The sequence below is a fragment of the Paramisgurnus dabryanus genome, chromosome 19 (assembly GCF_030506205.2).
Source record: "Paramisgurnus dabryanus chromosome 19, PD_genome_1.1, whole genome shotgun sequence".
NCBI classification, from domain to species: Eukaryota; Metazoa; Chordata; class Actinopteri; order Cypriniformes; family Cobitidae; genus Paramisgurnus; species Paramisgurnus dabryanus.
Genome location: NC_133355.1, coordinates 9,887,878 through 9,912,579, shown reverse-complemented (window position 1 = coordinate 9,912,579; position 24,702 = coordinate 9,887,878). Strand labels below are relative to the sequence as shown.

Sequence of the window (24,702 nt, the reverse complement as noted above, 5' to 3'; positions counted from 1 at the left end):
TTATAGTGTTTATTTCGGAGTCAGACCCTGCAAACAAGCAAAAGGGTGATTCTCATGAAATCTTAAGGTTAAAGGAATATTCCATTTCCTTAAAAGAAAAATCCAGATAATTTACTCACCACCATGTCATCCAAAATGTTGATGTCTTTCTTTGTTCAGTCCAGAAGTTTTTTGAGGAAAACATTGCAGGATTTTTCTCATTTTAATGGACTTTAATAGAGCCCAACATTTAATACTTAACTCAACACTTAACAGTTTTTTTAAACGGAGTTTCAAAGGTCTATAAACGATCCCAAACGAGGCATAAGGGTCTTATCTAGCAATACGATTGACATTTTTGACAAGAAAAGAAAAAATATGTACTTTTAAACCACAAATTTTCGTGTAGGTCCGGTCCAGCGCGACCTAGCGTAAATGCGTAACGTAGGTAGGTCACGTGTTACATATATAAAACGCACATTTGCGGACCATTGTAAACAATAAACTGCCACAAAGACATTAATTAGTATCAGTTGACATACAACAACGTAGGAACGGTCCCCTTTCAAGACGCTTGTAAACACTGCTGCTTTTTATTGTCAAAAATGACAATCGTTTTGCTAGATAAGACCCTTATGCCTCGTTTGGGATTGTTTATAGTCCTTTGAAACTCCGTTGAAAAAAAACGTTAAGTGTTGAGTTAAGTATTAAATGTTGGGCTCTATTAAAATCCTGCAATGTTTTCCTCAAAAAACATAATTTCTTCTCGAAGAAAGACATCAACATTTTGGATGACATGGTGGTGAGTAAATTATCTGGATTTTTCTTTTAAGAAAATGGACTAATCCTTTAAGCTTAAGGTCTGAACTTACTATTACTTGTACTTTTAGAGGATAAAAAAAATATTTCCTATAGAATTATTAAATTTTTTTTAGATTATCATTATCAAAAATTATCATTACCGCAACATGATATTATGGTAAATATATGCATTTACAAACTCATGTTTCGGTAATGAGAACTAAAAAGTTGTCTAGGTACTATAACAAACTAAATTTCAACTTTTATCTGGAGAAAAAAAAAGAACTGCTTAACTGGTAGCCATCTTGAGTGTCACAGTCAATTATGTCCCTTCCAACATTTTTTTTTTTGAAGATGAAAGTTCCTTGAGGGCTTAAACAATGATTGAAAATTGTTGCGGAGGATGAGAAAATTGGTCTTGGACACATTTATATTCCTTATTATTGTCTCTACATTTACCAATGATCACCAAATACCACATGTTTCTTTCTGTTAATGTTTATACACTGTCAGAAATAAAGGTACAAAACTGTACCCTTTCTGTCACTGGGGCTGTACCCTAAGTTTCCGTTTGGTACCTTTACAGGAATACAAAACAGAATACAAGTTTTGGTAGATAACCGTACCTTAGGACCTACATTGTTAGAAAAAAGTCAAAATATGTAGCCTAGCTGTCAGTGGGGCAGCAGCCTTTAAAAAGGTAATTATATGGACCATTAGGTACAGATATGTAAACGTTAAGTACCAATATATACCTTTGAGATACTAATATGTATTTTTGAGGTACTAATGAGCTCTCTTTGGTCCCAGAATGTACTTCAGAGGTACTAAAATGAAATCCTTAGGTGCAAAGCTGTACTTTTAGAAAGGGTACAGCCCCAGTGACAGAAAAGGTACAGTTTTGTACCTTTATTTCTGAGAGTGTAGTATAACATGTGCTGAAGCTTTTTATTTTTTAGATTTTTTTATTATAAATATTTCCATGTCAAAGAACCCAAATCCAGTCATGGACACGTTGCGGTAATGAATATTTTCTCCTTAAATGTGGAAAAAACAACAAAATTAGTTTATATGATGTCATTTGAAATCATGTGCAAAATAGAGATGTTTGTAACTGTATGCTTCTTATTTTGATAGCATTTACTTTTTTTATCAAAATGTTTCACGTCACCTCATAAGTCTAATTTCGTGAGAATCACCCAAAAGTGTTTGCTAAAAATCTATCTAAAGCGACACCAAAGTAGCATTATTAAAGAAGATGTATGTTGAAATGAGCATTACAGTGTAACAAGTGTTTTGTTACTACTAAACAAAATGCTGAACTTTGAGCTCTCTATCAAAATCTCTTTTCCTTCGGTCAACCTCTTTTTCGCTGTCATTGTGTGCCTGTATACAAAGGTGTGGAAGAGAAGTAATAACAGGCTTATTTTAGCAGTCTGTGATTACCTGGCTGGGACTGTCTTTGTCAGCTCGCATGCACGGGCACATTCATAGCCTTTATTTGTAGAGCATTAGTAGCTTTGAATGTGTGCGGGAATCCATTATACATGAGAATAAATGGTTTATATACATGTGTGCTACACAAAAGATCACTATTAATAGGGGAAAAGAAATGGATGGAAGAACTCCAGACTATTTTTAAACAATATATGATAACCATAGAGACAGAGAGGAAAAGGGAGAGGCGGAGAGGAAAGTGAGAGATAAACAGACTCATAGGTTAACAACATGTTGATGTAATGTGGAGGAGTCATCATAGGAAACTGAGTGAGGGTGAAGCAAATTAAAGCAAATGTGAACTGATCTACCTGTAGGGTGAAGTTGATATGAATCCTTAAGGTGACAATTGCAGGTTGCCTCTCTGTTGTAAAATGTATGCAGCTTTACTGTATTCTATAGCTTTATAAATTCTCTTTTACGTTGGCATTACACAACATTTTTAACATAAACTGTGTGGATATCAGGTTACTTATAACTTAATGTTATTGTGGGTGTGTAAAGAGAAAGGCTTCCTTATTTTTTCTGTAGTTTACTTCAAAATGCATCATAGTACTGTATAAGGAAATGAATGTGAATCACTGTAATAATGTTTTTAATGCGGTAACATCTACTACTTAGAGTCAAATATGTTTTAGTTTGGATAAATAAACCTGGCTGCAATATATGTTTATTCTGGTTTGAACTGTTTTAGCATTACAGAAATGTTAATTCTTCTTTTTGGCCTCTAGGGGGAGCAGTGAAGCCATAATTTGAGCATGGGTCCCGAGGAGTCACTTAACCTTATGGTATGAATATGTGTGTATGTATTTGTGTGAGAGAAAAAAAATGTATGTGCTAATAACTGATAATTTCACTCAGATGTCTTGCATTTCACCTCCTCCCCGCTCTCTTCCAATCTCCTAGGGCCCTCTGGGTGTGACTTTGCGTTCCCCTTCCAATCGTCACCTGATCGAGCTCGACCCCTGGAGAAGACACAGCTGGGAGCCGGGAGCCGTGGCGCAGGGGTGTATTCCCAATGACACCCGCAGGTAAAAGATCAACTTTACAGCACTGTAGTTAATTACAGGTGGTGCACTGTCAAAAAAAATGGTGCACTGTCATTTGGGCTGTACCCTTTAAAAAAGTACAACCTTGCACGTTAAAAGTTCATATACAGTATACAGTACTTTGCAAAAGTCTTAGGCTACCATCACCAGTTTTGTTGTTTTTGCAAAGTTTTAATGGCCATTCATATTTATTTTTCACTCTTTTTTAAGATACAAACAGAAAATGCAGGAAATATAAAAAAATCAGAACTAAATGTCTTCTTCAGGCCTCAGTGAGTATTTAGTGTGACCTTTCTTGGCACGAAATACATCTTGAGCTTTTCTTAAGGAGACTGAAGTCACCCGATTAGAATTAGAAATTAGGATTTAATTTCATTTAGGTTTAAGAGATCCTGCAGTTTCCTGCTATTGCTCAGGTGGAAAGGAAGTTTAACCTAAATACTTCACACTTCAGCTTATACGTTTATACTGTTTTTAATACTACATACACATCTCCTGCATAGCTGCCAACTTCTGAGTTCAGCTTGGAGTGAGATTTTTTTTTTTGAGGGGGGGGGGGGGGGTTGTGGTAATAATTTTTAAGTCCTTAACCAATTGATAATAGTGTGGATTTGAGCTATTTCTGTATAAAATAGTTGGAAAAACTGCGTAAAAATGGATTACAATACAAATCTAATCATATTTTACAAATTAAATTGAAATAAAAGCTTTTACTGAGTTTAAATGACTGAAATTAGAGTCTTTATTATTATTTCATACACTTCTATTATGCTTTCCTTCTGATAAAAGTGCCAAAAAAGTTCTTAAAATCTAATGAATAGGCTACTGGTCTCTGTAAAATGTATAACTGCAGATAACAGCAGCTTTGATTCAGTTTATCCACTGAGAAAGAGAAGCAAAAGTGATTATTTGTGATTGATTGGTGATAGAGGGACTGTCACAATCAAATAAACCAAATGAGTAGTTTATATTAAACTAAAGCAACAGATAATGTGCATGTCAAGACCATATAATTATATTTCGTATATATTATTGTTAGATGTCAAATATCAATTGACTTTTTTCTCTTTTATTAAAAACTGTCACAGCAAACATCACACAGGCTTGTACTGATTACAGACATGCACACGCGGGTGAGGGTTGATTAAAATAGCTGTTTTCTGAGGGTATCTGTGTGCGTGGAATCCGGGCAGGTCTCTGCTTCTCATCCAGACCTTGACGCTTTGTGTGTTCGACTGGTGCGGCGCTGACTGATCGGCTTATGACATCAGAGTAACGCGAGAGCAAAGGTAAAGGCGGACCCTTTTGTAACATTTCGAATTGCTCTCGCGGTACTCTGATGTCCTCGCTGCCGAACTTCCTGCGCAGCGCCACATAAAGTGAAATGCTCTTTGACTTTTTGCAGCAAAGTACCAGCAACATGAGAAGTGGTGGGACGCAAAAGACAGTGAAGGTACGCTTAAATATAAAAGTGTCAGTACTGCGAGCACTGGTTTAGCTACTTACATCGTGCGTTGCTCTTTCACCATCGCGCAGCCGCGCACTCGCTCTGTAGTTTGTAGCTGGCGCTCCGGCATCTGTAAACAATAACTCCACCTTCTTTGATTTGATTGGCCTTCGCATCATTTTGACTTTGACGAGCGCTTTATGTTGATTGAGGCAGGCCAGATAGAGATAGCTAGGCGTTTTACAGTAAGTACAATTAGGTATATTAGGCAATTATTTCATGACTTTTATTAAACTCAATGGGAATGTCAATGGTGGGCACGAGCCTGCGTGAGAAAATGGATGTGTGGCGTGAGAGCGTGAGAATGGGGTCAATTGCGGGTGTCTCACGGTGAATGCGTGAGAGTTGGCAGCTATGCTCCTGTATTTTCTGGTTGTATTCTAATGAAAAGACTGATAAATAATTATATATGATCACTATACAATTGCAAAAACAACAAATCTAATGGTAGCATGGTTGCCTAAGACTTTTGCACAGTACTGTATATATATATATATAGACCTTTTGCATGTTTGCAGAGATTAAGTTTTTTGTGAGCGGAGCCCAACTGGTGGCAGAAAGTGACAGCTCTGCAATAGCAGTGTGAAGTGTTTTAGCGTTAAACTGTGATTTTTATAGATCCGGTGTTCTGTCGAAGTCTGTTTCCCCTATGTTTCTCTTTAGTGTAATGTTTTTTATAGCGTTTTCACCACGTTACGTTTATTTTTTAGATAAATTAAAAGTTTAAATGGCATGGCTACTAATATGTGTGCATGTATGTAATGTATATGCATTGTTTTTTTATTGATAAATCAATTATTTTTAAAGTATGAATTCGCTAAAGTACCTATAGGCTAAGAGCAATACTATCATGTATTCTATCATTTATTAAATATTTCATTATTTTCCTGTTTTCTATTATTTCTTTCTTATATTTACAGCCTACATGTTAGCTCTAAAACTATTATAAAACTATTATGTTACATACAAATTAATTTGTATAAGCATGTTTATATATAAATAACACTTTACATCATGTGTGTGTGCTATATTTATATATTTATTAAGTATGTAAATATCATAATTTTAGAACGAACAGGAAGAAGACATAGGCTAAGATATAAGGCAAAAAGAAGTAATAAAAAACTGAAAAATTATAAAATATTTAATAAATGGTGATATTATTGATATTATGAACTCATTCAAATCTTTAATCCTTTTAAATAAATTATAAACTTAACGTGATAAAAACGCTATAAGAAACAAATAGAGGGAACAGACTTCGACAGAACACCGGACATCAAGAGAAAACGTACAGAAGAAAATATATTTTGTAAAGATACATATTGTGCACCTGTGCATGTATAATGAGACGTGCCCATATAGATAGGAAGTAGAAAATGTAGAAATGAATTAACAAAGGGAGTGACCTGGCATTATTATTTACAATTTAATTACAAGTCAGATTCAGTGAAAAGAGTGACCACCTGTAGTAAGATATTTAGCTGGGACATTGACTACAGTAGTTTGTCTTAACAACAGAAGTCTATGGAAAACTCATTTAAAGACAGAAACACCAACGAAATGACACATTGCACCTTTAAAAGATATAGGGGCGGTTTCCTGGACATGGATTAGACTACTCCTAGACTAAAATAAATGTAAGAGCTGTGCAAACTGAAAACATCTTGAACTGACATCTCTTAAAATACATCAGTGCCCTTTGTTTTGCCTCAAAATGCACAGCAGTGATGTTTTAGTAAGGCATGTTATTTAAAACTAGTTATATTTCATAATTAAACTAAGGCCTAGTCCTGGTTTAATTTAATCCCTGTCTGCGAAACCACCCCTTACAGTAAAAAATTATAATCTTTTTGGTTTGTGACCCTGGACCACAAAACCAGTCAAAATAATACTTTTTTTTTTTGAAACCTGAAAAAATAAAACTTGATGTATGGTTTGTTAGGATAGGATAATATTTGGCGAGATATGAAAATCTGGAATCTGAGGGTGCAAAAAATATAAATATTGAGAAATTCACCTTTAAACTTTTTCCAAATTAAGCGTTTGCAACAAATATTCCTAATGATAAATACGTTTAATTATATATTTTCGGAAGGAAATTTACAATGTATTTTCATTGAACATGATCTTTACTTATATCCTAATGAAAAATAGATAATTTTGACCCAAACAATGTATTGTAGGCTATTGCTACAATTATACCCTTAATACTTATGACCGGTTTTGTGGTCCAAGGTCACATTTATGATTCTTAGGTAGACGTAAACAAACCTGAATCCAACTAACATATTCATACTTACAGTCTTGCTGGTATCCTTAAAAAGGCTTCTTCCTATTACTATTACAACCCCCCTAAACACACACAGCTGGGTTTATATAGGGCCGTCACTGTGTAGACTTTAATTGTGAGGTCACTACCAGTCAGTGCCAATGTACTCAGTGAAGACACACACACAGATAATGACATATGCACACAGAAGTCTCTCGAGCTAACATAACACCGGAGTGTGGGATATTCACGCTATTGAAAAATCAACAAGAAGGAACCAGTAAGAACAAAGTTTTAAACTTTATTGTTGAGTGTATCTTTACGTATGGCCAGGACTGCTGGTGTATCTGTTGTTGCAGATGTGCTATGGAACTTATAATTTGTGGACGTCTATAATGACAATCATCATAAGTTGTTGTTGGTGTATGTTGTGATGCAATAAGAATGTTTGTTTTTCTCAGTGCAAGTCTGGAGGATCTGGACCCAGATGAGATGGCCTTAGTGCTGAATGGTGCATTGAGGTCTAAGAGAGCTCGAGAGTCCCGGAGATCTGTCACTCAAATCTCCCTCACATCACTTACAGAGGAGGAAGTCGGAGTTGAACATCAAGAACATCATCGCTCGGCACTGGAGGTTAGCATGTGAGGCTGTGTCGCTGTGTTTGCTCCCAATTCATACAACACCAAAAATCTTAAGTTGTTTTTGTTTATTAAAGCTAGATTGATTGAAGTCTATAAGATAAAACCAAAATTCTGTCATCTTTTCCTTATGTCGTCTGTAATTGATTTAAATGCTTTGTTTATCCGTCCCTCAGGAACAGTCTAATCACATGCATGGCTGCAGTGCCTCCGCCCCCAGCCTGTGTATTATGCGGCCAAGGAGCTCCGCCCCTCGCCCACGCTCTTACGGCCATGGTCAGTTGTGTTTGTTATGTTTTTATTTACATTTATGCTTTTGGCAGACGCTTTTAAACAAATCAATTTACAGTGCATTACAAGATATAATTTTTTTGCTTATATGTGTTCCCTGGGTTCGAACCCATGACCTTTTGTGCAGCTGCACAATGCACTGAGCTATACAGGAGCACTGAAAGCACAAATTTAACTGAAAACCCACTCAAAAGCTACACCATGTACTTTGCATAACTGTTTAAAATGCACATTACAATTTTAGGTGTTTTCCATAAAAAAAGAACAGGGATCTCATATATCTAAAACTTGTGTTTATGCATGTTGAGTGCATGATATCATTGAATCAAATATTCTGGAGTTCATATCAAATATTTTGGCGCTCAAATTGTTATGCTGAATACGAAAATTAAACATTTTTACAGGAGGTCACTTTGGACCCCAATATGTTTTTTCTTCTTCACAGTGCACAGTAATAAACAGAAAGGAATTTAAATATGCATATATTTGCATAGGCCAGTAACACTTCTCTGTTTATATGTTTCTCGGTTGTTTAAGTGAAACTGAGATTTCGAAGAAATCATTACGTCATGTTTAATGCCAATTCTGTTTCCCTAAATCAATCAGCTTATTTTTGTCTTATTTTGTGTGATCTAGACAGTGTTTCGTACCACCAGTTCGGAGGATCGTCTCACAGGTGCGTGCATTATGAATGTTATATTACACAAATGTGACTATGGGCCCTTTCTTGCACCCAGCGCAATTGACGCATGTATCATTCGTATTTTGCACCGGCGCACAGCGGGTTTTTCCCTCCACAGATGCACGCCGGCAAACTAGGGAATGAACTTGCGCTCCCTGGGCGGTTCAGCGCAAAAAAGGAGGCGTGTTCCGGCGCAAACCATCACTGATGCTATTTTGCAGTTTCAAAAAACTATTTCGCCACTGACCAGAAAAAACTAGTCTTAAGTCCGTGGCGCGTTGCGCGTTGTTCGTTATGCTATTTTAAGGGCGCATGCTTGACCATAATGTATAGCGTGCACAACGCGCACACACTTTGCTTTTCTAATCTACACAGATGCAACAGTAATTTTTGCAAATTATAAATTGTTACAATAAAAAAATATTAACACATGAGATAAGGAAAAACATTGTGGTGAGCATTGTGGTGATAGTTTTTATTTATTTTGTGTGGCTGCGTTAAAAAATTCTCATGCAAATAACGATTAAAATATTTTCATAAGTTTGTTGTGTGGCTGTATTACGTTTATTTTATGTAAATAATAATTAAAATGTTTTCATAAGAAACCTTAATGTATGTGAACTTGATTTGTAAGTGTACTTTGGGGTTGGACTGCTTGCGTTTCTTGGCTTTCAGCGGTGAGGGTGGACGCAGCGATGTCCTCTGCTGGCGTCAGGTCCTGTGTAGAGGCAGATCCACCTCCCATTACACGGCGTGCCCGATACATGCTGGCAAGTTTGGGATTCCCCCATCTCCTGACATCATTGTAGCGCTTGCGGCACAACGTCCTGGGGATGCCAGCTGATGAGACTGTGGCTATTTCCTCCCACACCTGTTTAACCGACGCTGATTTGGGCGGATTTCTCCCATCCCCATACAAAACAACTTCTCTGTCTTTGACTGCTCTTACAAGAACGCAGTCTCCTCGGCTGTAAAACCGCTCCTGGCGTGCGCCTGGTAAATCCGTCATAATAATTGCAACCCGCCATGGAACTTGCGCACTTGCGTTTAAAGGGAATGTTGGATGACGTTCTGATTGGTTTATTTGACGTTACGCCCAAACCACACCTATGTATAATGAACCTACTTCAGACCAACCCCTTATTGATTTGCACCTGGCACAAGAGTTATTTCTCCCGCCGGGAAAATAGCAACAGTGCCCAAGATCCGCCCACAAAGTCACTTGCGCTTCGCACTTGCATTTCAGATCGTTAAAATAGGGCCCTATATGTCATGAGTAGCACGGGTATATATGTAGCAATTGCCTGCAATACATTGTATGAGTCAAAATTATCAAATGTTTTATGCTAAAAATGATAAGTATATTAAATAAAGTATCATGTTCCATGAAGATATTTTGTAAATCTCCTACCATAAATGTATAAAAATGTATTTATCATTAGTAATATGTGTTGCTAAGGACTTCATTTGGACAACTATGTATTTTCTCAATACATAGTTTTTTTAACCCTCAGATTTTCGAATAGCTGTATCCATACATTGCTCATTTATTTAAAAAATACCCTTATGACTGGTTTTGTGGTGCAGGGTCATTCTAAATATTCTTACGTGCACAAGTAATTCCAACTCTCTTCCACTGTTCGTCTCTCACAGTATAGACAGTGAGGGTTTAGAATTCGACAGAGGCCAAATAAAGGAAGAGGGAGACGAAAACAAAAGGGATACGTCAGGAAATCGCCTGGAGCGAACCCTAAGCTTCCTGCGCAGGATGGCCGCCCAGCGTAAGGTAAGAGCTCAGCTTCCCGTCTTCAGTGTGTCAGAAGGCAAAACTAAGCTGAAGTTGGGATAATGTGGTTCTTGAGACATTGTGGTTGTTTTCATTTTGGATGGAGTGAGACTGGTTGTCAGTAAAGTAAAGGAAAAGGGCCAGTGTAATGACATTGGATAAACAAGAAAATCCAACAGAGGGCAGAGTGAGGCAGTTATGGTGAGTGAGGAAGTTTAGTTAAGATTTAACCATCTCACTTTCTCCCCACTCCCCACTATTTTTAACATCTTACAGTTTTCAACTTTATTATTACTGTTATAATAGTTGCTGTATTGTTTTATTAAAGGGATAGTTCACCCAAAAATTCTCATTATTTACTCACTCTCATCTTGTTACAAACCTGTGTGAATTTTTTTGTTCTGATGACCAAAAAGGAATATATTTTGAGGAATCTTTAAAACCAATCTGATCATGTGCCCCATTCACTTCCATAGTATTATTTTTTCCTACTATGGAAGTCAATGGGGCCTCTGATCATTTTGTTTACAAAAATTCCTCAAAATATCTATATTTGTGTTCATCAGAACAAAGAAATTCATACAGGTAAAATATAAGAGTAAAGTATTTTCATTTTTGATCTCTTTAAGCTTCCAGTCTTAATACAAATACTTCAGGTGTATTTGTGCTCCAACCCAGATTTTTGCCTTCATTCGTGATGATGAATCATTGGATCTGCCAAAGTCTGACTCACTGTTGCAAACTTAGCAATCAGCCTAAATGTAATTTAAAGTTCAACAGAGCTTGTCATTCTCAAAGTTCCACTTTTTCTTCATTTATTTACTATTTCGGCTACCTTGATGTTGTTTTGGTTAGATTTAGGTCTATTCCATTTCCTTGGATTACAAGGATCCCAAAAAGTTTTCAGATTTTGTTTCGGCTTACTCATGGGCTTTTTTATATGACAGGAAGAAGAAAGACGCTTTGGTGGTTGTTTAAATGTTAGATATATGATTATAAACCTAGTTATCTTTGACCCAGTTTACCAGTATGACACATGAGGAAGTAGGTGTTCATGCTTGAGTGATGACAACTTTAAAGAAGGCATTGTTTTAAGGAGTCGGCACTGCTTTGCTCATGAAACGCGACCCTCGTTTGTTCGCATCACTTGTGGACTGTCATATCCTTTTCATTTGCCAATTCAAACCAATGCAGACTTACAGAGTCAAGGCCTATTGCTCACATATACCCTGTTATCACTTAAACAAATAGGCTTATCAAAACAGCTAAAGGTCTGCTTAGATTTTAAGGTTTTCCATTAGGTCATACCCCTAAAATCACACAGCACACACATATTAGTGGAGCGCTGACAGAATTGGCACTTGGATCCACGTCCACTTTAGGGAATAAGATTTTTGTGCCAGGTCCGCAGGCTTCGACCCAAAACAATCCGGCAAGGAAGGGTGGAGTTTTATTTTAGACAGCCGCTTTCTTAGAAGCTGTCTGGTTTGTGCTCTTCAACAGACTTTCCTTGTTTTTAAATTGTTTCCAGACACACTTTTAGACTGTTACCCAATGTATTAGTGGTGCTTGCTACCATCACTATTAGTATTGTTCATGCTTAATTTTGATTGATAGTCCTGCGTCAGTCCAAGACCATAAAAGAGATGAACAAAACCCCCATGGAAGCCATGTTGAGGTCATTCTGTAAATATAACCTTGATGTCTTTAATATTGACTAAGGTCGTGAAAAAGATTGAAATCAAGGTTAAATCTCATACTTAGACTTTAACCAGGATTTCACTGACAGGGTCACAAATAGTTACTGATTTCTTAATCTGTTATGACTGCACAATCATACGAAGGATCAGCGTTCATGTGATCAGACTTCCTTGGAAGTGTGTTCTGCTTCTCTTTCATTTCTAGACACACATAAACACACACACACACACATACACACATGGGTGTAGTCAGCTGTTTGGAGCCTGATCTGACCCTAAACACACAAGGGAAGAAGCTTGTGAAAGGACCACGGGCACTCAGAGATGAATGACTGTTTGTTTTTAACTCTGCCTTTGGCATGTTTAGATTGTTTTATTATTACACAGAGTCTATTGTGTGGGATTTAGAAATCTTGTTTATAACCCTGCCAGATTGGTACTATGGCTTTATCATAGTTTTGTGGAGATTTAAGCATTTTGTACCTCGTATGGTACGAAGTATGGTAATCATACATGAGAACAGTGAAGGTACTAGCATCTGGCATTAGCATCTGGTACCATCACTGAACCATGGGATCACCACAATACTTTAGTTAAGGGAAAATGTGTGTGTGTGTGTGTGTGTGTGTGTGTGTGTGTGTGTGTGTGTGTGTGTGTGTGTGTGTGTGTGTGTGTGTGTGTGTGTGTACGTGCGTGTGTGTGCGTGTGTGTGTGTGCGTGTGTGTGTGCGTGTGTGTGTGTGTGCGTGCGTGCGTGCGTGGGTGCGTGCATGCGTGTGTGTGTGTGTGTGTGTGTGTGTGTGTGTGTGTAGATGATTATTAGCTGCTAAGTAAACAGTCTGGCAGAGCCATCTCATCGTCTGGCCTGTTTCCTCCTGCCGTTATCTTCAAACTCTCAGACGTCCCCCTTTTTTTCCTCGTATCCTTCAATGTATAAACCTCACACACTTTCTCTTTATTTGTGCCCATTTTCGTTTATACTTTCAACAGATGTTTGTAAATTATAAACATTAGAAGACAAGAGATTTTATCTTATCAACATGACGTAAAATACATTGAATCAAGTGGGAAGTAACAAGAGATTACTGCTGTACTGATATAATTTCTTGTAGTTTTGTCTTGTTCGACATTCAAATTACATTTCTTAGATGTTTCATCAGTTTTTCTGTATATTAGATGTAAGACATGACAACCGATCGTCTTTGTAATATAACACTGTGTTCGGCTGAAGAAAGGAAGTCTTAAACACTTACAGTAGGATAGCATTAAAGTGTGTAAATTTTCATTTTTCTGTGAACTATTTCACATTTAAAAAAATGTTGCTTACTTTTAGAAGTACACTATCAAATAGATGACTTTTATACCACACACACTCCAAATCTTGTATGTGGTCTTTATCACATCGATTATTGGTTCCCAAAAACCATTTGCTGTTGCTTTTGGGATTTGTAGTTTTTAACGGTGTAATATGTAGTCCATTATCATAGGCGTAGCTTGACATTTGAGCTTGGGGGACCAGACTGGTCTATCATAGAATCTATACCGGAGCATGTGCTATGATTTTTAATGCGAACTTCATAATTATAATTAATAACATTTTCGTTGACTACATTAAAATAAAAGCCTGAATGTTAAATCAAAAATAAACATGATAATGGTTAACTGTAACACACAGTTAAAAGAAAATAATAAGGACCATTTTTATTAATAATACAATGATCAGTGAAATTACTCTCACTGTATCCGTTTTTATTATAAACAGTGATCAAATATTGAATTACAATGAATTACAGTTTGACAGTAAATATAAACAGCAATTATATTAAAGTCAAGAGGCGTATTGCCCTACACTGCAAGAAACAAAACCCAGGGTTAGTTTATTTTCTTTGCTTCTAAAACACCATAGATATATACACCAGATGTCGCCTTGAGGTTCTAAGCATGCGTCAAAACTGCCGCCATCTTGGAAAAGGGGTCTTGTCATAGGAAGTAGGTAATGCTGTCCACCTGTACATTGAAATTCATGGACGATGCCGGACTTTTGTGCTGCGTATGGATGTTAGGCCTACTTGCATGCATTACATTTAGAAAAAGTAGATTTTCTTAATATCTAAACTTTACATTTTCTCTGGACTTGGAATGAAAAAAAAACCCTAGAAAATGGCATTCATGATGATTTATAGTGATTTTATTTCTGTTACACCTTTGACTACAATGACGCTGATGCAGGGCTCCCCTGTTTCAAGATGGGGGCTCCATTTTACGCATTCACTCAAATGAACTGCAGTAGCCAAGGGGACATGTAGTGTACATATCTAAAACACAACACAATTAAATGCCTAATTCAAAATACAAGAATTGCTTATTGCTTTTTACTACTTTGTTTGCATGTTTAACTTTAGGCTTGCAGAGTCATAACCCGTTCCCACAGTGATTTTGGGAAATGTATTTATAAATGAGTGAACAACGCAAATTAAGGAAGGACTTTATTTCTCTATTTAAGACAGTAGGTAGTGGGTTTTGTCTTGAAGGGATATAGCAAACGCTAAAGGTTTAGGATAAGATTTGGAGGTAGGATTAAGATGAAAACAGCGGTCCTGGCTAGATGGGATACAGCTACAGCCTAAATACCATGAAATGTTTTGTGTTTAGGGTTAAGTTTGGGTGAAGGATTAGGATAAAACAGTGCTCATCTGGCGAGATTTCGTTTGCTGTATCCCTTTTAGCCACAACCACAGGCGGACAGAATGCATGTAGTAGAAACACTTTGAAGTGACATTACTGAGCACCACGTTTTGATAAATACACATAATATTAATAGATTTACAATTGTTTTTCAAAGTATCTGGCAAAGAAATGTTTTAAAATGTATAAAAAACTTAAATTAATATGTATATTTGTTGTGAAGTATAACTTATTTTATAAAAAATCCCTGTAGCCAATGGGGGGCAGGACCCCCGCCCACCCCCAAAAGCTCCACCTATGTCCATAAATACTTGGTTTAGCTGCCATATTTGTGCCTGGAATTTCCATTCAATCTCTCAAACTTTGCTGTTTGGGCATTTTTACTTGCCAATTATTTTTCAACGTCTCCTCCCTGTGTCTCCCCACCATACATGTAAGCTGTTTGCTTTCCACTTGCTCCAACCTTCAGGGAGACTCATAAAGTCATGCAGGGGCCCACAGGGTGGAGCACTTTTTGAGGTTATAAACCAATCCCACCACAAGAGTAAACATCTGGGAAACATGTGACGGTCCCTCTCACCCCCGCTCTCAGACAGGTTTAATTTTGGATTAAAAGATGTGTGAAACATTAAGATATTTTCATTTGTCTTTGGTTGCTACATATATGGAGTGTTTGCGATATTTGATATAGCTAATAAAAAATGATAAAGCAATTTTGTTTTAAACTATTTGACAATACCCATATGTTTTTGTTTTTGTGTCACATGTATTAGAATTAAAGTTTTATTTGTATTGTGTGTAGGTTTGCAAGGGAGCATCAGCAGAGCACATTTTGTGATTGTTCAACTTCCTTTTGACTTCTGTCTTAGTAAAAATTAGAAAAACGAACACTCTTGCATACAAGTTTACACACGCATACTTACCTTAAGGCTTACACTGTTCTGTGACACAATCTGTGCTGTACTGAATGACAGGCCTCGTGGGCATCAGCCTCCAGAACCTGGTCATTATCTGTGTAGAAATACACACAGTGTTCCCACTCTATGCTGTCACACACACACACAGAGATGCACACTTTCCTGTCTGCAGCAGAAAACTCATAAGAGTGCCTTCTCTATAGAGTGGTAACCCACAGCAACGCTCTTCTTGCTTACATCTCTCTTTCTTTTTCTGTCTATCTATTTATTACAATGTAGAGTCATGGCCATAGCAAACACCCACCATCAATGTAACTACCATCTTCGTTGAGATGAAAATTGTGATTCGAAATGTGTATAACAACGTGCGTAATACATAAATGAGCTCCATTTCACAGACACCATGAAAGGTTAGATTATCCAGTCAACAGCAGTCTCAAAACTTGCATTACATAGAGCAACGGCCAAAGGCATTACGCAAACTAAGAGGTGCAATTAAGTAAACAAACTGGATTTTGGTGCTCCAAAACAATACAACAGCGCTCCTCAATGTCACAATAAGTAAGGTGGCCAATCAAAAAATAGAAGGTGGGAGTTGCTAGGTAAAGAGCTGAGTGGTGACCAATCAGATAAAAGAAAACGTAGAGTTACTGTTTATGTCTTCAGCAGAATGCTTTGGTTTTAAAGTTTAAAGAGTGCAAGAAACGATGTTAATAGCTAAATATTCGGTATTATTTGAATGATAGAAATGTTGAACCACCAACAGTATATCCAATGATGCAAACTACAAAACATATTTTAGATTAAAATGATTCATGTAATGTAATTCACAAAAAACAGTAATGGAGCAGTTTTCAGTGTTTTATTAGAAATAGAATTAAGAATAAATGTTAGTGTGTATTTAATCAAGTAAATCACTTTAAAACACAGATTAAAAATAAATTATTAGGGCTGCCTTATGATTAGTCAGGACTATTCGTTTGCGGAATATAAATTTTTGTTTACATAATTATTATACACAGTACATCAACAAATATTATGTATATATAAATACAAATACGTGTATGTATATTTTTAAGGAAAACATATATTGGTATAATAAATATTTATATTTATATATGATATAAATTATATGTAAATAAACAAATGTTTATACAGATGAAAATATTTCTTTAATATATACATAACATATATTTATACATAATTATTATACACATTACACACACCTTTAATATGTAAACAAAAACTTCTTTCTGAAAACGTCAGAAACTAATCGTATGGCAGCTCTAAAAAATATGTAAATCATCCTCAGACCTTTATTATAACTATAAGGCCCCCAAATAAAACACAGAGGGGCCCCCAGATAAAAATTGTGTTTAGGGCCTCATAAAAGCTTGGGCTGGACCTGCTTAGAAGTTAACTCATTCCCCACCAGCCTTTTTTTTTTTTAAAGTTGCCCGCCAGCATTTTTGTGATTTTCATAAAAGTTTTAGAAAATGCCTTTCAGGAAAATTTTCTTCTAAAAATATATAAACATACAAATATATCAAATGAAAGAACAGACCCTCTGCTTTCAAACAAACAATTAACAAACAAAACAGGAAAAAAACTTTCATCCTATCTATATTTTTTTCTCTGCTTATAAACTGTTAAATATAGGTATTTATCTTCCAAAAAATAGATTTTTTTTTTAGCAAAAAGCTGAAATAATTGCAATTTTTGAAAGAATTTTATTAGAAATTAGATTCAGAACGATTATCAAAACATACATGGAGTGTAAAATTAATTTAAAAATTTGCTTCAGTTTTTTTTATAAATTGGGTAAGTGCGTCATCTAGTGGATAACTGCGTTATTACAGATAACCATAAAAACTAATCAGTAACACATTTTTTCATGCAAATGTTTTCTCTTAATTGAAGAGGTAACTCTTCAATGGCGGGGAAAGAGTTAAATTTCAGACCTTTCGATTGCAGAATTTGGTGTTTTGACCAATCTGAGCTCAGTTCGTGACATGTCGAGATCTCTGCAACTCGCATGTTTCACTTAGGAAAGAAATCTGAGAAGCAGGAGATTTAGGGAAATCCTTTCATCTGTTCTCCAGTTGATATCATTGGTGTCTATAGAAATGACTAAAATATGAAGGGTATTTTTGAGATTTTGTTTCCTATTTTTCTTCCCTACTCCAACCCTGATCTTTGTTGTAGAGTTAAATTCATTAATTTAATGTGGGTTGCACCATGAAGTTAATTTCAAATTCATTCTGAATAACAAAACCAGCCTAATAGACTTGCAGTCACTTGTTGAAGCAGCAGTGATTGTGAAGTGGCATCTCGCTCTCTTATCAGTACTCAACATAGCTTGTAGCAAGCTGCTATTGTAACATCAGCCATATCTGAACACTGAGGCAGAGCTCCAATATTCACCCAAAGACAGAGTATTCATCATTATTGATTGGGTCAGGAGTGCTGCGGGGCTCTGAAATCTAACTGGTAATAAACTGTTGCTTTTCCCATGTGACGGATTTGTGATTACTAACACGGGGAAGTAGGATTGTGGGCATGAAATTAAAGAAATCGTGAGTAAGATGGAGCGAGAGAGAACAAGTGTTGAAACATTTGTGTGGAAGTCCGCCTACAGAGCAATCTGTCCTTCCTCAGAGACAGAGCGAACAAGAGAGAGATAGAGAGAGAGGATGTGCATGACTCTTTAAAGCTAAAGAGCTGAGAGAGCTATCAAAGAGGTGGATTCAGGTCAAAAGTTGACACTTTGATAAGCTCCGCCCCCATTAGATACTCCTAGTTGTACAACCTTAATAGTTACTGTAACTAAGGGATCACTATGTTGTACTCTAAAAAAAGCTTTGTATAGGGTTGCAAAATAGATAGAAATTACTGGGAATTTTGCAATATCCATATTGCAATCATTTGTGATAACTGAGTTATTTTAACTTAAACAAAAAATGATGCATAGTCAAAGTTTTAGATCGATGGGGATAGCAGAGACACAGTCGAGAGTGATGCTTTCTTTGACCAGAAAGAATGTTGAATGCATGTTTATACAATTTTGAGTTTTTAAATACATTTTATTATCATTTTATATATATTTTTTTAAATATGCTAATTTCCCAGCTCCCCTAGAGTTAAACATTTGATTTTTACTGTTTTGAAATCCATTCAGCCAAACTCTGGGTCTGGCGGTACCACTTGTAGCTCCGCTTAGCATAATAGCTTAGCATAATTCATTGAATCTGGTTAGACCATTAACATTGCGCTAAAAAATTACCAAAGAAAATATTGAAAGTTACTAAGGGCACTGCGTAATATCATTGCGCCTGCTGCAGCCATGTTATGGCAGAAAATTCTTTGATTATTATGCCAGAATGAGAGTATAGTTGCTAGCCATATCTGCCTAGAAAATCACAACTTTTAATTTTTCATCGGTCTTAGTACACAGTGTAACTACAGAAGAGTCAAGTTTTAAATAGGAAAAATATCAAAACTCTTTGGTTATTTTTTAGTGCGATGCTAATGGTCTAATCAGATTCAATGGATTATGCTAAGCTATGCTAAAAGTGCTAGCGCCAGACCCGGAGATTGGCTGAATGGATTTCAAAATGGTAAAAATCAAATTTTTAACTCTAGAGGAACTGGAAAATTAGCCTATTTAAAAAAGTGTCCCTTTAAATTGCTTTTACAAATGTAAAATTATTGTATATTGCATTATTTAGCAAGTTATTCTATATTGCATTTTCCTTTAAACAGTTGGTTTAAATTACTTGTAAAATTTCCATATTTTACCCAACCATGGTTTTAATCAACCCTGCATACACTGTCAGAAAAAAGTTACAAAACTGTACCTTTTTTGTCGCTGGGGTGGTACCCCAAGGTACCGTTTTGTACCTTTACAGGTATATAAACATAATGCAATGATGTACCTTTTGGGGTACATTACTGTTCCTTAAAGGGATAGTTCGGCCGAAAATGATATTAAACTCATGATTTACTCACCCCCAAGCTGTCCGAGATGCAAATGTCCATCGTTTTTCAGACAAACACATTTTCAGATATTTAAGAAAATGTTTTAGATCTTTCAGTTTATTAAATGTGAAGATACGGGGTCCAAGTCCTTCAAGTCTAAAAAATGTGCATCCAAATGGCGCCGCCATCTTAGACTCCTCTGTATTCAGGAGAGAGTATCAGCGTAGTGTACGCACTTTTCTTAGTGACGTATGACAAATTCGGAGGGCGGGGGCACAGAGCAGCAGCAGAAAAACCTCTCATCTTGAATGCGGACGCGACTAAGATGGCGGTGCTACCGTAAGGTAGTTATTTTCGTTTATAAAGTTTTAAATGTGGATATTTCTACAACAAAACTGCACGGATTACCCTCAGAAGACCTTTGTTTATCATCGTGGAGCCATTTGGATTTATTTTGTGAAGGATAGATGCACATTTTTTTTACTTGAAGGACGTGGACCCCATAACTTTACATTTGATTAACTGAAAGATCTAAAACATTTTATAAAATAATTGAAAATGTGTTTGTCTAAAAAATGATGGACATATGCATCTCAGACGGCTTTGGGGTGAGTAAATCATGAATTTAAAATCATTTTTGTCTGAACTATCCCTTTAAGGATTGATTGTGTACCTTCAAAGGTACAATTAACTGTTTTGTACCCCTAAAATTGAACTGATACAAAATTGTTCCTGAAGGTACACAATTGGTCCTGAGGGGGAAATATTCTACCCCATAAGGTACAACATTTTAATGTGTTGTATACCCATAAAGGTACAAAAAGGTACCTTTTAGAGTACCACCCCATGCAGCGACAGAAAAAGGAACAACTTTGTACCTTTTTTTCTGACGGGTCAAATATGGACAAACCCAAATTGACCCATGTGAAAACCACCCATCATTTTTTCAAGTGTGGAAACACTTGGCCTGTACAACACTCAAGGAACTTCCACTAATAAAATGTATACCTTTTCCCGAAAAAATATGTATTTTGCTACCTGTGTCACAGTTTTGCCATACGTTTTAAAAATTGTGACGATGCCTGTGAAAACCCACTTGAATGTAAAGAACATTCTGTAAAAATATTATCTTTATATATTTAATATTGACTGAGTAAGATGATGTCAAATCTTGAAATTTATGTAAAATCAATTGAAATTACATTATAATACTTTAGCCTGGTTATCACAGACAAACATCTGCGAACAGGCAAAGGCTTGATGGACAGCAACAGGTGCTTAAGTAGGATTTTTTTTAAGGTGTAGCTTAGCTAAGGGCATGCCATGTATTCACTCCACAGTATTTGTCTGAGATTTCAATTCCTTATTTTCTTGGTGTCTTTTCTGTCCCAGAATATTTGCAAATGCAGTTGTGGCCTAGAGAGATCAGGTGACGTAGACTACTATAGGATTGACAAATGCACTGAATGACTAACTGGGAATTTGCAAATGCAATTGTGGCCTAGAGAGATCAGGTGACGTAGACTACCAGACTAGGATTGACAAATGCACTGAATGACTAGCTGGGAATTTACCTCTGAGAGATTTGACTTTCTTCTAAATAATGTAACAATTCAAAATGTATAAAGAGAAAGCAAAACACAGTCCCAGTCCAAGCCTCAGTATACTGTTGTTATGGCGACAGATGTGACCAAGGCGGGAAAATAATATCCCCTCCTCTGCCCCTCGCCTCCCAAAAGAAACATCCACCATTTTCTGCCTTCGCTGAGGTACACAGAGGTGTTACTGCAGAGGTGTGTGCGGAGCAGCATGCTGCATGTGCAGTTCTGCAGTGCAGTGCAGAGCTATTAAAATACTGCAGCACAGCCACCCATTCATAACCAGATGACTTCATTATTAAGTGTCGCTTAGCACTGTGATCTTGATGCATATTTTTGTAAAATGATGTTGCATACATACTGGTGAGTGAGTGATCATTCATTTCATTATACGGAAGGGATTTTTTGCCTGCTTTTGCACACCACATGGTTTCCTAATATTAGTCTTAGTTCCTTTATAAGAACATATCAGTCTCTGTGAAATGCTGAGGTGTTAGCACTTAAAGCTGATGTCATTGCTCAAAACTAAGCCAACGGGGTTTGAGACTCTCAGCTTTAACAGACACACTGTTGTTATGCCAGTAGGCCCGCAACTGTTACATCATGACAGATGTTGGCACCTGGTATCTGACCACCGACTTCCCACATGCTGCTTACCAGGAAAATAGTTGAATAAATATTGATTTATATGGTTATTGTTATTGCATGCCATTCTTTTATTGTTATGGTACTGAGGAATTATGCAAGAGTTCAGTTTTATATCAACACTTGTACAAAGTTGCATGAACATAGTTAAAATATATCTATAGATTAATAATTGTAAAGAAGAGAGAGAGTTTTAGTAAATTATGTATGGTTATCTAAACAGCAGAGGATTAAAATAAAAGAGTTTTTATTTAGGTAGGCGCGGTTTGGATAAAGTGCAGTCATCTGTACGCTTCCTGGACGAAAGCAGCAACGCGTCTCTTTAGGGGAGGAGAGAGAAAGAGAGACGGAGAGAGAGAGACTGAGGCGCATTTCTCTAAAACTTATCGCACGCGCTCAATGGTCTCTACATGGATTCTGTTTGTTAAAACACCGCTATTATAAATACGCGGGGACTTACAGGACTCTCATACAATAATTTATGGGATATATATGTGGTTTGGCTTTATCAGGAATTGTTTCTTGTTGTATTAAAGTCGACTAAATATCGCAATGTCTCGCGTAGCGGATCTATCAAAACTTCGACAGGAAAGGATGAAAGAGATCAATCAGAGGGTAAGATCTTGAGTAATCACATTTTTGCCTGATTAAATGGCGACGTGTTAGATCTTTAGTAATATTTCAACATCATGCGCTTCTGTAGCGCAAGGCGCATAACGGGTTTCTACCTGTGGTTTCAGCGCGTGGCACTTATGGGCACTGTAATATGAAATATAGACTGACTTTGCTTATAAAAAGTACACTAAACTACATTGTGTTTTATTTGTATAGTGCTTTTAACGGTAATGTTGCCTTAAAATTATAACTTCCTCAAAAGTGTGAAAACACATCATTTATCAGTTAACCTAGAGGTTGTTTATTTTGATTGGTAGATAAGGGACTACACTAATTTACAGTAAATACTGCTTGTATTTTTATTTGTGAATATTGGTAAAAGCCCATAACTATATTACTTCACTCAGTGAGACAGTCTCTGTTTACTATGGTTTTCCTACAAATACCAAAGTTCAACTATAGTTACTGTAGTAAAACCACAGATCATAGTTTGATCATAGTAATACACATGGTAATCAATCCACCAAAAACATGACAACTACACTCTAATAAAACCATGGTTAATTTTCTTAAAAGTCACTTTTCATTACTCTTGTGTGTCTTTTATGATGTGTGAGTGAGTGGTTGTGTGTTTGTTTCTGGCACTGAATGCTCACTTTTGCTCCAATTATCAGCAAGTAGGAGTTTTAGTTGTGTAGGTGTTACTGAGTGGGAATGTTGAACAGCAGATTTTGAGTATGTGTGTGTGTGTGTGTGTGCATGGAGAAAGAAAAATTCAAGAGAGAGCCAAAAGCAAGGTTGCCATAGAAATAACACTTGCATCAGTACCAGGTACAAGTCCGAATGCAGGATTTTTACACAGCGAGATGGCCTCATCATATCAGATCGCCTCTTTTGCAACTAAATGGACACGTCGAATGTCAAACTGATGCAATCACAATCGTAGCTTTTTCTGTTACTGGCGGCTCCTTGTCTGTTAAGGTCAAGTTTAGCAAGCATCTTGCTAAACGTTGTAGCGATTGCCAGCGATTTGATATGTGCACTGTATTGTGAATTATTGGGTAGAAGAGCAATGTCAGTGTTAACCAGACTGTTGCATTTATGAGTCAGTTAACTGGTTTATTATTCATCCAACAAGATCCACTAGTTCATGCAATTGTGCACGTATAACTGGTAGATCAAGGTGCTAGCCATGCAAAGATTGTGGGTTGAATTATGACACACATACTGATAAAATACTTTTAGTTTGATAGAAATCAGAGTCTGCGAGTTTAAATGTTTATCTGTCTAGTTGAGATGGTATGTTTTAAAAACACAAAACCGACTGTACAGGACTTTCTCCATTAGTATTTTAGTCATTTAAACAACATGCCGACTACATGATTTTAAAAATATCAAGTTGTCAACCAGGGGTGTGTTTCCCAAAAGCATCTTTGCTAACTAAATTAGCAACTTTGTTGGTTGCGATGCAATTTCCCATTGCCAACCAACTAAGTTGCTAACAGGTTAGCAACGATGCTTTTGGGAAATGCACCCCTGTATAGTTGGCATCACACTTTCTAAAAAGAAGCAAATTGTATGTTAATCTTGTCATCATCTTTATCAGTATTGGCTTCATCACAGCACCACAGCATTCGCAATGGACGTCTCTTCTCTTTCAAACAATCGTGGTTCCCCAATGGCCATCGTAACCAGGCCACAGCAGGCCGGACTAAATCTGGAGCTGGGACTCTTCTGGAGCACTGTTTTTAAATCCTGCCAATCTCAGTTCATTTACAAGCTCAATGAACCCACACAACAATGTGTTCAGGGCACATAGCTCTCATGCTTTGCAAGTATAGTTTGCTTCACTGTCAACTTCCAAGTGACCTAGCGGAGATGTTATTTTTGTTAGATACTTTTATCAGCCTGACTTTTTTTTTTAAATCGAGGCTTGAAAATGTTGCCGGTAGGGGCTGTTAAGTGTCTCCTGTGGTTATTAATCTAGTTCCTGACAGTTTGCACTTAAAGTGACAACCAACTCATCTGCACATACCGCACCCCAACCAAACAGCTTGTTCTCA

At 36.7% G+C, this 24,702-nt stretch overlaps 1 protein-coding gene across 3 annotated transcripts in view; it reads left to right on the top strand.

Moving 5' to 3' along the window:
• The window catches only part of arhgef2a (Rho guanine nucleotide exchange factor (GEF) 2a), a 59,594-nt gene that overhangs the window by 6,273 nt on the left and 28,619 nt on the right, over positions 1–24,702 (top strand). The window contains exons 2-7 of one of the 3 annotated variants that reach the window (XM_065288314.1): positions 3,009–3,065; positions 3,184–3,308; positions 7,567–7,738; positions 7,920–8,019; positions 8,671–8,710; positions 10,370–10,502. In XM_065288314.1, coding sequence (XP_065144386.1) covers positions 3,036–3,065; positions 3,184–3,308; positions 7,567–7,738; positions 7,920–8,019; positions 8,671–8,710; positions 10,370–10,502 — 600 coding nt within the window. In that variant the 5' untranslated portion in view covers positions 3,009–3,035. Of the gene's footprint in view, positions 1–3,008; positions 3,066–3,183; positions 3,309–7,363; positions 7,386–7,566; positions 7,739–7,919; positions 8,020–8,670; positions 8,711–10,369; positions 10,503–22,370; positions 22,640–24,702 lie in introns of those variants that run through there. The other 2 variants (XM_065288321.2, XM_065288330.2) reach the window with 2 other exon arrangements.